At 68.0% G+C, this 11,124-nt stretch overlaps 1 protein-coding gene across 1 annotated transcript; it reads left to right on the forward strand.

Moving 5' to 3' along the window:
* Positions 1–185: 185 nt before the first annotated feature.
* On the forward strand, positions 186–9,634 carry LOC128950125 (exocyst complex component 3-like protein 2). Its single transcript, XM_054294998.1, has 15 exons — positions 186–290; positions 393–630; positions 1,507–2,164; positions 2,263–2,277; positions 2,460–2,474; positions 2,657–2,671; positions 3,116–3,230; positions 3,471–3,581; positions 4,174–4,274; positions 4,747–4,854; positions 4,952–5,087; positions 6,031–6,153; positions 6,616–6,771; positions 7,935–8,056; positions 9,394–9,634. The coding sequence occupies exons 1-15, from the start codon at positions 186–188 to the stop codon at positions 9,632–9,634; spliced, it is 2,259 nt and encodes a 752-aa protein (XP_054150973.1).
* The last annotated feature ends 1,490 nt before the right edge of the window (positions 9,635–11,124 follow it).

The following is an 11,124-nucleotide window of genomic DNA, read 5'->3' on the forward strand; positions in this document are numbered from 1 at the left end:
CGGTGCCATCCCCCGCTGTCCCCTCGGTGCCATCCCCGCTGTCCCCTCGGTGTCCCCGGTGCCCCTCGGTGTCCCCGCTGTCCCCCCGGTGCCGTCCCCGCTGTCCCCCCGGTGCCATCCCCGCTGTCCCCTCGGTGTCCCCGGTGCCCCTCGGTGTCCCCCCGATCCCCCCGGTGTCCCCGGCCATGCCGCTGCTGCGGAGACCCCCGGCGGAGCCCCCCGCGGACCGGGACCCGTTCTCGGCGGACCCCGAGGGTCGCCGCCGCCGCCGCGCCACCCTGGGCGGGCTGGTGGGGCTGGGGGGGCACCTGGGGGGGCACCTGGGGGGGCACCTGGGGGGGCCCTTCGGCCTCCGCCGCCTCCGCGACCCCCGCGGGCGCCGCCGCTCCGAGGACGCGGGGGCGGCGCGGAGACCCCCGGAGGAGGCGGCGGGGGCCGGGAACAAGCGGGGGTCGCTGCTGAGGCTGGCGCTGGGTACGTGGGGACAGCGCGGCACCGAGAGGGGGGCGCCGGCCGAGGCACCGGCGGGGGGCGGCGGCGAGGGAGCGGCGGGAGAGCGGCGGGAGAGCGGCGGCAGAGAGCGGGACGGCGGCGGGATGGAGCGGGAGAGCGACCGGGAGCCGCTGTCCGGTGAGTGGGGACACCGGGGGTACACCGGGGGGATTGGGGACAATGGGGGACAGGGACCGGGACAGGGACAGGGACAGGGACAGGGACGGGGAGCCGCTGTCCGGTGAGTGGGGACACCGGGGGGACACCGGGGGGATTGGGGACAATGGGGGACAGGGACAGGGACAGGGACCGGGACAGGGACAGGGACAGGGACGGGGAGCCGCTGTCCGGTGAGTGGGGACACCGGGGGGGGCTTGGGGACACCAGGGGGGGTTTGGGGACATGAAGGGAACGGGGACCGGGGCAGGGACGGGGAGCCGGGGGGGGGACACGGCGGGACAGGGGGGCTTGGGGACAACGGGAGGACACTTGCGGCCTTGGGGACATGGGGGTAACGGCGGGGCTTGGGGACACCGGGGGGGCTCGGGGACATTGATGGGGACAGGGGGGACAGAGTGGGACAGGGCGGCTTGGGGACATGAGGGGGACCGGGGATGGGGTCACGGGGTCAGGGACAGGGGAAGGCGACAAGGGACATGGGGACAGCGGAGAGAGGGACGGGGACACGGGGATGGCGACAAGGGATGGTGACAAGGGACATGGGGATGGTGACAGGGGACACGGGGATGGTGACAGGGGATGGTGACAAGGGACACGGGGATGGTGACAGGGGACACAGGGACAAGGGGATGGGACATAGGGACAGGGGACACGGTGCCACCCCGGTGTCCCCTGTGTGTCCCCGCAGTGCTGGAAATGCTGGAGCTCATCCAGCGCCGGCACGTGGGGACAGGGACACGGGGATGGTGACAAGGGACATGGGGACACGGGGAGGGTGACAAGGGACACAGGGGTGTGCCCACGGTGCCAGGTGCCACCCCGGTGTCCCCGCAGTGCTGGAGATCCTGGAGCTCATCCAGCGCCGGCACCTGGTGGCCGCGGACGCTCAGATCATCGCGCTGGAGGCCGAGTGCTCGCTGTCCCCCTCGCCGCCTTCCTCCCCATCCCCGCCATCCTCCTCCTCCTCCTCCTCCCCTCCGCCGTCCCCGGTGCCCTCCGGCGGCCGCCGCGCCCGGGACGTGGCGCTGCTGTACCGGGCGCTGCTGTCGCAGCTCTGGGCCGTGGTGGCCGAGTCGGTGGCGGAGCCGCCGCCCGCGCCGGCGCCGCTGCGCGCCGTGGTGGCCGTGCTGGAGCAGGAGGAGGCGGCGGACGCTCGGTGCCCGCCGGGGGCGCGCCCGGGGCGGCCGCGGGCGCTGCGGCGGCGCTGGGGCGAGGCCGTGGCCCGGGCGGCCGGGGAGCGGCTGGCGCGGGCGGCGCCGGCGGGCGGGCTCGGGGCGCGGCTGGCCGCGCTGGCCGCCAGGGTGGTGGGCGACCTGGGGGTCGTGAGCGGCCGCGTGGCCCCCGAGTACCCGCCCGAGTGGGGGGCGGCGGGGGTCTACGCCCGCGGGTACCACCGCGCGCTGGGGCAGCAGGTGCGGGCGCTGGCGCAGCGGCCGCTGGACGTGGCGGAGATGTACCTGCTGCTGGACTGGCACAGCAACGCCTACCCCAGGTGAGGCGCCGGGGGAACCCCGAAATCTGCCCCTAGGACAGGTGAAACACCCCGGAACCTGCCCCACGGCAATGCCCGCCCCCAAATGTGCCCCTCAGCAACGCCTACCCCAGGTGAGGCGCCTGGGGAGCCCCAAAATCTGCCCCTAGAACAGGTGAAACACCCCGAAATCTGCCCCACGGCAATGCCCGCCCCAGGTGAGGCGCCTGGGGAGCCCCAAAATCTGCCCCTAGGACAGGTGAAACACCCCGGAACCTGCCCCACGGCAATGCCCGCCCCCAAATGTGCCCCTCAGCAACGCCTACCCCAGGTGAGGCACCTGGGGAGCCCCAAAATCTGCACCTAGAACAGGTGAAACACCCCGAAATCTGCCCCACGGCAATGCCCGCCCCAGGTGAGGCACCTGGGGAGCCCCAAAATCTGCACCTAGGACAGGTGAAACACCCCGGAACCTGCCCCACGGCAATGCCCGCCCCCAAATGTGCCCCTCAGCAACGCCTACGCCAGGTGAGGCACCCAGAAATGTGCTCACAGATACACCTAGCTCAGGTAAAACACCCCGAAATCTGCCCCATAGCCATGCCCATCCGGGTAAAGCACCTGGGAACCCCAAAATTGCCCCTCAGCAATGCGTACCCCAGGTGAGACACCCAGAAATGTGCTGCTAGAACAGGTAAAACACCTGGGGACCCCAAAATCCGCCCCAGCCACCCCAGGTGATGTCAGCCCCCAATGTCCCTCCCCCAATATCCCCGAGGCGTTCCCCCAGTGTCACCAACATCCCCAATGTCCCCAATGTCCCCCAATGCCCCCCAATGTCCTCAATGTCCCCAATGTCCCCAATCCCCCCAATGCCCCCAATGTCCCCATTGTCCCCGATGTCCCCAATGTCCCTGATGTCCCCAATGTCCCCAGTGTCCCCAATGCCCCCATTGTCCCCACTGTCCCCAGGGAGGTTTTGGGGCACCCCGAGGTGGGGGCGCTGCTGCGGGCGCAGGAATTGGGGCCCCTCCTGCCCCCCGAGACCCAGCGGGACCTGGAGAGATCCTGCATTGCCGCGGTGAAGGTGGGGACATCGGGGACATGGGGGACATGGGGGACATTGGGGACGTTGGGTGGACATTGGGGACATTGGGGACACTGGGGACATTGGGGGAACATTGGGGACATTGGGGGCATTGGGGACATTGGGGACATTGGGGGGACATTGGGGGGACATTGGGGGGATTGGGGGGACATTGTGGGGACATTTTGGGACATCTGGGGACAGCGGCGTCCCCACGGTGTCCCCACCGTCCCCCGGCAGGCCAAGGTGGAGGTGGCCGTGGCGCAGGAGCTGCAGCTCAGCGAGGACAGGTGGCCCGAGGACGTCACCAGCCAGGACACGGAGGACGGGCTGGCCACGCGTGTCACCGGGGTTTGTCCCTGTCCCCTGGGGTGGCACCGGGGTGTGGCAGTGCCACCACCAGGGATTGCCCCTGTCCCCTGGGGTGGCATCTGGGGACACGGTGGCAGTGACAGCCGTGAGGGGACAGTGGTGGCCAAGGGGACATTGTGGCGGTGACAGTGTCACCATGGCTCAGGGGACACCGTGGCTGTGTCCCCACACCCATGGTGGCATTGTCCCCACAGCTCAGGGGACACCCTGGCCATGTCCCCACGCTGTCCCTGTCCCCATCCCCACGCTGTCCCTGTCCCCACGCTGTCCCTGTCCCCACACTGTCCCCATCCCCACGGTGTCCCCATCCCCACGCTGTCCCTGTCCCCACGGTGTCCCCATCCCCACGCTGTCCCTGTCCCCACGCTGTCCCTGTCCCCACACTGTCCCCATCCCTTTGGTGTCCCTGTCCCCACGCTGTCCCTGTCCCCACACTGTCCCCATCCCTTTGGTGTCCCTGTCCCCACGCTGTCCCTGTCCCCACACTGTCCCCATCCCTTTGGTGTCCCTGTCCCCACGCTGTCCCTGTCCCCACACTGTCCCCATCCCTTTGGTGTCCCTGTCCCCGCAGCTGCTGCGGGCGCACGTGGACCGAGCCCCCCAGGTGACCCCCGAGTTCGGCCGGGAGATGGCGCACAGCCTGCTGGGAGTGCTGGTGACCTTCCTGCACAGGTGGGGACACCTGGGGACACCTGGGGACACCTGGGGACACTCTAGGGGACATTGGGAAACCATGGGAGATGTGGGAACACCGGGATGTGACACAGGACAGGACATGGGGACACCCTGGCATACCTTGGGGACACTCTGGGGGACACCTTGGGGACACCTTGGGGACACCGGAATGTGACGCAGGACATGGGGACACCCTGGGGACACCTTGGGGACACCCTGAGGACACCTTGGGGACACCGGGATGTGACACAGGACAGGACATGGGGACACCCTGGCATACCTTGGGGACACCCTGGGGACACCTTGGGGACACCCTGGGGACACCTTATGGACACCGGGATGTGACACAGGACATGGGGACACCCTGGGGGACACAAGAACACACCAGGAGACCCAAAAGCCACATCCCCCGCGGGATGTCACCCAGGGCAGTGCCACCACCCCCGGTGACGGCGCCGTCCCCTCTCAGCTTCCAGCGCAGGGTGGAGCGGTTCCTGGACGCCCCCGGCGACGCGCCGCCCCCCGAGGCCACCCCCGGCCGCGCCATCGCCCTGGCCAACTGCTGCCCCCCGCTCAGGTGAGGCCGCCGCGCCCGTCCCAGGTGTGCCCGGGGTGTGATGTCACCGCGACGTCGCCGCGACGTCACCGCGACGTCGCCCCGGTGTCGCCGGCAGGGCGTTGGCGGAGCGGCTGGCGCAGGGCGGGCGCGCCGAGAGCGAGGAGCCGCGGCGGCAGGCGCACGCGGCGCTGGACAGGGTGACCCGGGCGTGCGGCCGCCTCCTGACGCGGCGGCTCTTCGAGGAGCTCAAGGTGACACCGGCATGGCAGGGGTGGTGGCTGTCGTCATTGGGTTGGTGACAATTGTGGGACGTGGTGGCCGTTGCTGGGTTGGGTTGGGTGGGGTTGGTGACACCTCTGGGACGTGGTGGCCATGACCTCCTGACGCGGCGGCTCTTCGAGGAGCCCAAGGTGACACCGGCGTGGCAGGGGTGGTGGCTGTCGTCATTGGGTTGGTGACAATTGTGGTGGCCTTCAGTGGTGTTGGGTTGGGTGACGCCCATGGGACATCACGGGATGTTGGATTTGGTGACAATTGTGGGACGTGGTGGCCGTCGCTGGGCGTTGGGTTGGGTTGGTGACGCCCATGGGACACGGTGCCCATCATCAGGTGCTGGGTTGGGTGGGTTGTGTTGGTGACACCCATGGGACACTGTGCCCATCATCGCTGGTGCCACCAGCGGGCGCCAGCCCAGGTGCCCCCCGTGGTGACGTCCCCGTGTCCCTCTGTCCCCGTGTCCCCTGTCCCCGTGTCCCCGTTGTGATGTCCCCGTGTCCCCGTGTCCCCCTGTCCCTGTGTCCCCGTGTCCCCGTTGTGATGTCCCCATGTCCCCATGTCCCCTGTCCCCGTGTCCCCGTTGTGATGTCCCCGTGTCCCCGTGTCCCCCTGTCCCCGTGTCCCCATGTCCCTGTGGTGATGTCCCCATGTCCCCGTGTCCCCGTTGTGATGTCCCCGTGTCCCCGTGTCCCCCTGTCCCCGTGTCCCCATGTCCCATGTCCCCTGTCCCCCTGTCCCCGTGTCCCCGTGTCCCCGTGTCCCCCTGTCCCTGTGTCCCCGTGTCCCTGTTGTGATGTCCCCGTGTCCCCGTGTCCCCGTTGTGATGTCCCCGTGTCCCCGTGTCCCCCTGTCCCCGTGTCCCCGTGTCCCCGTGTCCCTATGGTGATGTCCCCGTGTCCCCGTGTCCCGTGTCCCCAGCCGCACTTCGGGAAGCTGATGAAGCGCCGGTGGCTGACGAGCTCGGACGCCTTCGACGCCATCGTGATGCTCGTGACCGGCTTCGCGCAGACCCTGCGGCCGCTGCACCCCGAGCCACACCAGGTGTGGCACCCGGGACACCTGGGGACACCTGGGGGCAGCTGGGGACACCTGGGACAGCTGGGGGCACCTGGGGACAGCTGGGACAGCTGGGGGCACCTGGGGACATCTGGGGACACCTGGGGGACACCTGGGGACACCAGGACATCAGGGGTTGGGTGACAGCTGTGGGACACTGGGACATCAGTGGGAATTGGAGTTGGGTGACATTGTTGGGTGTGGCTCCAGGTGACACTGTGGCCACGGTGCCATCACCAGCTGTGGCTCCGTGTCACACCATGGGCGTGGTGCCGGCAATGCCACCATTGGGTGCTGCTCCAGGTGACACCGTGGCCACGGTGCCGTCACCAGCTGTGGCTCCAGGTGGGCACAGTGCCATCACCAGGTGTGGCTCCAGGTGACACCGTGGGCACGGTGCCGTCCCCAGGTGTGGCCCCGGGCGGTGACCCCTCTCTCCCGTGCCAGGCGCTGGTCAGCGAGCTGCACCGCCGCGTGCTCATCGAGTACGTGCGGCCGCTGCTGCAGGGGCGCCTGGTGTGCGCCTCGGCCAAGGCGCGCGCCCGCGTGGCCGCCCGGCTCGGGGACGAGGCCCGGCAGCTCCGCGAGCTCTTCACGCGCCTGGTGAGACCCCCGGGGACCGCCGGGAAGGGTGGCACCCATGGGTGACATCCGGGGGACGGCGCTGGGTTGGGTTGGGCGACACCTGTGGGACATCGTTGGGAATCGGGATGGGTTGGGTGGCACCTATGGGTGACATCCGGGGGACGGCGCTGGGTTGGGTTGGGTGAAACCTGTGGGACATCGTTGGGAATCGGGATGGGTTGGGTGGCACCCATGGGTGACATCCGGGGGACGGCGCTGGGTTGGGTTGGGCGACACCTGTGGGACATCGTTGGGAATCGGGATGGGTTGGGTGACGCCCATGGGACATCGCTGGCAATTGGGATGGGTGACATCTGTGGGACATTGTTGGGTTTGGTGACACCCATGGGACATCATTGGGCATTGGGTTGGGTGGTTGCGTTGGGTGACACCTGTGGGACACTGATCGGTGCCACATTGGGTGACACCCATGGGACATCACTGGGTTGAGTGACACCCATGGGACATTAATGGGTTGGGTGACATCCCTGGGACCTCGATCGGTGTTGGGTTGGGTGACACCCATGGGACATCGTTGGGTGCCATGTTGGGTGACACCCATGGGACATTGATCATTGTCACTCTGGGTGACACCCATGGGACATCGCTGGGTGTTGGGTTTCCGTGTTGGGTTTCTGTGTTGGGTGTCACCCATGGGACACCGACCGCTGCCACATTGGGTGACACCCATGGGACATCGTTGGGTGCCACATTGGGTGACACCCATGGGACATCGTTGGGTGCCATGTTGGGTGACACCCTGGGACATCATTGGGTGCCATGTTGGGTGTCACCCATGGGACACTGACCGCTGCCACATTGGGTGACACCCATGGGACATCGTTGGGTGCCATGTTGGGTGACACCCTGGGACATTGTTGGGTGCCATGTTGGGTGACACCCATGGGACATTGATCATTGTCACTCTGGGTGACACCCATGGGACATCGCTGGGTGTTGGGTTTCCGTGTTGGGTTTCTGTGTTGGGTGTCACCCATGGGACACTGACCGCTGCCACATTGGGTGACACCCATGGGACATCATTGGGTGCCATGTTGGGTGTCACCCATGGGACACCGACCGCTGCCGCTCTGGGTGACCCCCGGCCGTGGCGCTCACCGCGGTGTCCCCGCCGTGCCCAGGACTCGGCGTCGCCCTGGCTGCACTCGGTGGTGCCGCGGCTGCGGGAGCTGCTGGTGCTGGAGGACACGGCCGCGCTGCAGATGGAGGTCGGGGCCCTGGCCAGGGACTTCCCCGACGTCCGGTGGGTCTGGGGACACCCTGGGGGTGGCACCGCGGGGGTGGCACCGTGGGAATCCTGCGGGGGTGGCACCAGGGTGACACGGCCGGGCTGGGGACACGGCCGGGGCAGGATGGGGATGACAATGGCCAGAGGTGACACCAGGGTGACACAAGCGACGATGGCACCGTGGGAACCCTGCGGGGATGGCACCAGGGTGACACAGATGGGGGTGACACTGCGGGACCCCCGTGAGGGTGACACAGCCAGAGGCGACACCGCGGGGGTGGCACTGGGGTGGCACCATGGGGGTGGCACTGGGGTGACACAACCGGGGGCGACACCCCGGGGATGGCACCGTGGGGGTGACACGGATGGGGGTGACACCACGGGGCCCCCGCGGGGGTGACAAAACCGAGGGTGGCACCACCGGGGGTGACCCCGCGGCGCTGCCCCGCCCTTCCCGCCGGCCCCGGACCGGACGCGGCCGCTCCCGGGGGGACCGAGCGGGGCCGGACCGGACGCGGCCCCTCCGGCCCTTCCCGGCAGCGCCCGCCCCGCCGTCCCCCGCCGGGAAACGGCCCCGGCCGAGCGCCAGCGGCCCCGCCCCGGAGCCGGGACCGGGGACACGCCCGGGGACACCGGGGATGGGGACGGCGATGGGGACAGGGGGGATTTGGGGGGATTAAACCAGAAATGTGGGGGCTGGGTCCCCAAAAATCCAGGGCAGGGGGAACCCCGGAGGTGCCGGACCCCAAAATCCGCCCCAGCCGGGGCTCCGGGGGGGTTTTGTCACCGCTGACCCCGGTGTTGTCGCCGTTATTGTCCCCCCGGGGCCATTGTCCCCTCGCTGTCCCCCCGGTGCCACTGTCCCCGTTATTGCCCCTGTTATTGTCCCCTACCCCCGCCCCGGTGTCATTGTCCCCTCATTGTCCCCTCACTGTCCCCTCGCTGTCCCCGCAGGCGCAGGCACGTGGCCATTGCCCCGTTATTGTCCCTGTCATTGTCCCGTTACTGTCCCGTTATTGTCCCGTTACTGTCCCGTTATTGTCCCCTCGCTGTCCCCTCGCTGTCCCCTCACTGTCCCGTTCCTGTCCCCGCAGGCGCAGACACGTGGCCATTGCCCCGTTATTGTCCCTGTCATTGTCCCGTTACTGTCCCGTTATTGTCCCCTCGCTGTCCCCTCGCTGTCCCCTCGCTGTCCCCTCACTGTCCCGTTCCTGTCCCCGCAGGCGCAGACACGTGGCCATTGCCCCGTTATTGTCCCTGTCATTGTCCCGTTACTGTCCCGTTATTGTCCCCTCGCTGTCCCCTCGCTGTCCCCTCGCTGTCCCCTCACTGTCCCGTTCCTGTCCCCGCAGGCGCAGGCACGTGGCGGCGCTGCTGGACGCGCGGGGCCTGCGGGCTCAGGGGCCCCGCCGGGAGATCCTGGGGGTGCTGCAGGACCTGGGGGGGGGCTCGGAACCGGCCCCGGGCCCGGCCCCGCCCCGGTGCCGAACGTTCTTCGCCGAGCTGGCGGCGCCGCGCCCGGTGCGCTGCCTCCCGTTCCAGCTGCGGCTGCCGCGGCTGCCGCGCCGCGGCCCCGCCCGGCCCCGCCCGTGACGGGCCCGGCACGGGGACCCCTCCCCGGCTCGTCCCGGCTCGTCCCGGTTCGTCCCAGTTTGTTCCAGTTCGTCCCGGTTCGTCCCGGTTCGTCCCAGTGTGTAAATGACGCCGTAAATTAATGGTGGTGGTCTCGTCTTTGGGGACAGGGTGGGGACATCACCCGGGGTGGGGACACCCCGAATCCCTGAGTCCCAGTTCGTCCCGGTTCGTCCCAGTTTGTTCCAGTTTGTCCCGGTTCGTCCCAGTTTGTCCCGCTTCGTCCCAGTTCATCCCGGTTCGTCCCGGTTCTTCCCAGTGTGTAAATGACGCCGTAAATTAACGGTGGTGGTCTCGTATTTGGGGACACTGTGGGGACACTTTGGGGACATCCCAAATGTGAGCAGGATCCCTGGCCAGTTCCTCCCAGTTCATCCCAGTTCCTCCCAGTTCATCCCGGTTCGTCCCGGTTCGTCCCAGTGTGTAAATGACGCTGTAAATTAACGGTGGTGGTCTCGTATTTGGGGACACTGTGGGGACACTTTGGGGACACTCTGGGGACAGTCTCCCCCCCGCGTCCCCTCCCGTGGCTCCTGTCGGGCTTGGGGACAGCCCTGGGGACACTTCGGGGGGGGGGAGGCGACACTTGGGTGTGTCCCCCCCTTGTCCCGGGTCAGGAATAAATCGGGATCCGGGCAGGAAGAGGCGGCAGCGGCGGCGGCGGCTAAAAATACCCAAAAATACCCAAAACCACCCGGAGTGACCGGGGCGGGGGCGGGGCCGGCACCGGGAGCCGGAGCGGGGGCGCCGGGGCAGCCCCGGAGCGGCGGCGGCGGCGGAAGCGGCGGCCCCGGGAAAGGGAACGGGGGCGCCGGGCAGGGGGGGACGCTCTGGGGACACTTTGGGACAGTTTGGGGACAGTTTGGGACATTTTGGGACAGTTGGGGAACAGTTTGGGGACAGTTTGGGGACAGTTTGGGACACTTTGGGGAGAGTTTGGGGCACTTGGGGGAGAGTTTGGGACAGTTTGAGGACATTTTGGGACAGTTTGGGACAGTTTGGGGACATTTTGGGACAGTTTGGGGACACTTGGGGGACCCTTTGGGACAGTTTGGGACATTTTGGGACAGTTTGGGGACACTTTGGGACAGTTTTGGGGACATTTGGGAAGGGGGGGACAGCCCCGGGAAAGGGAACGGGGGCGCCGGGAAAGGGGGGGGACGCTTTGGGGACACTTTGGGGACACTTTGGGGACGGTTGGGGGACATTTGGGGACAAACAAACTGGGAGGGAATCCCAAAAACTGGGGAAAGGTCCCATAAACTGGGAGAGAAACCTGAAAACTGGGATCAGGATCTCCTAAACTGGGGAAGGACCCCCCAAACTGGGAAAGGAGTCCCCAAACTGGGAGAGAATCCCCCAAACTGGGAGAGAATCCCCCAAACTGAGAAAGGACCCCCCAAACTGGGAGCGCCCCCGTTCAGTTCCTCTCTTCGCGCTCCCCCTGGCGG

This window comes from Melozone crissalis, unplaced genomic scaffold, assembly GCF_028551555.1.
Source record: "Melozone crissalis strain CALT ecotype California unplaced genomic scaffold, PUWL_Pcris_2 ptg000448l_1, whole genome shotgun sequence".
Taxonomy (NCBI): Eukaryota; Metazoa; Chordata; class Aves; order Passeriformes; family Passerellidae; genus Melozone; species Melozone crissalis.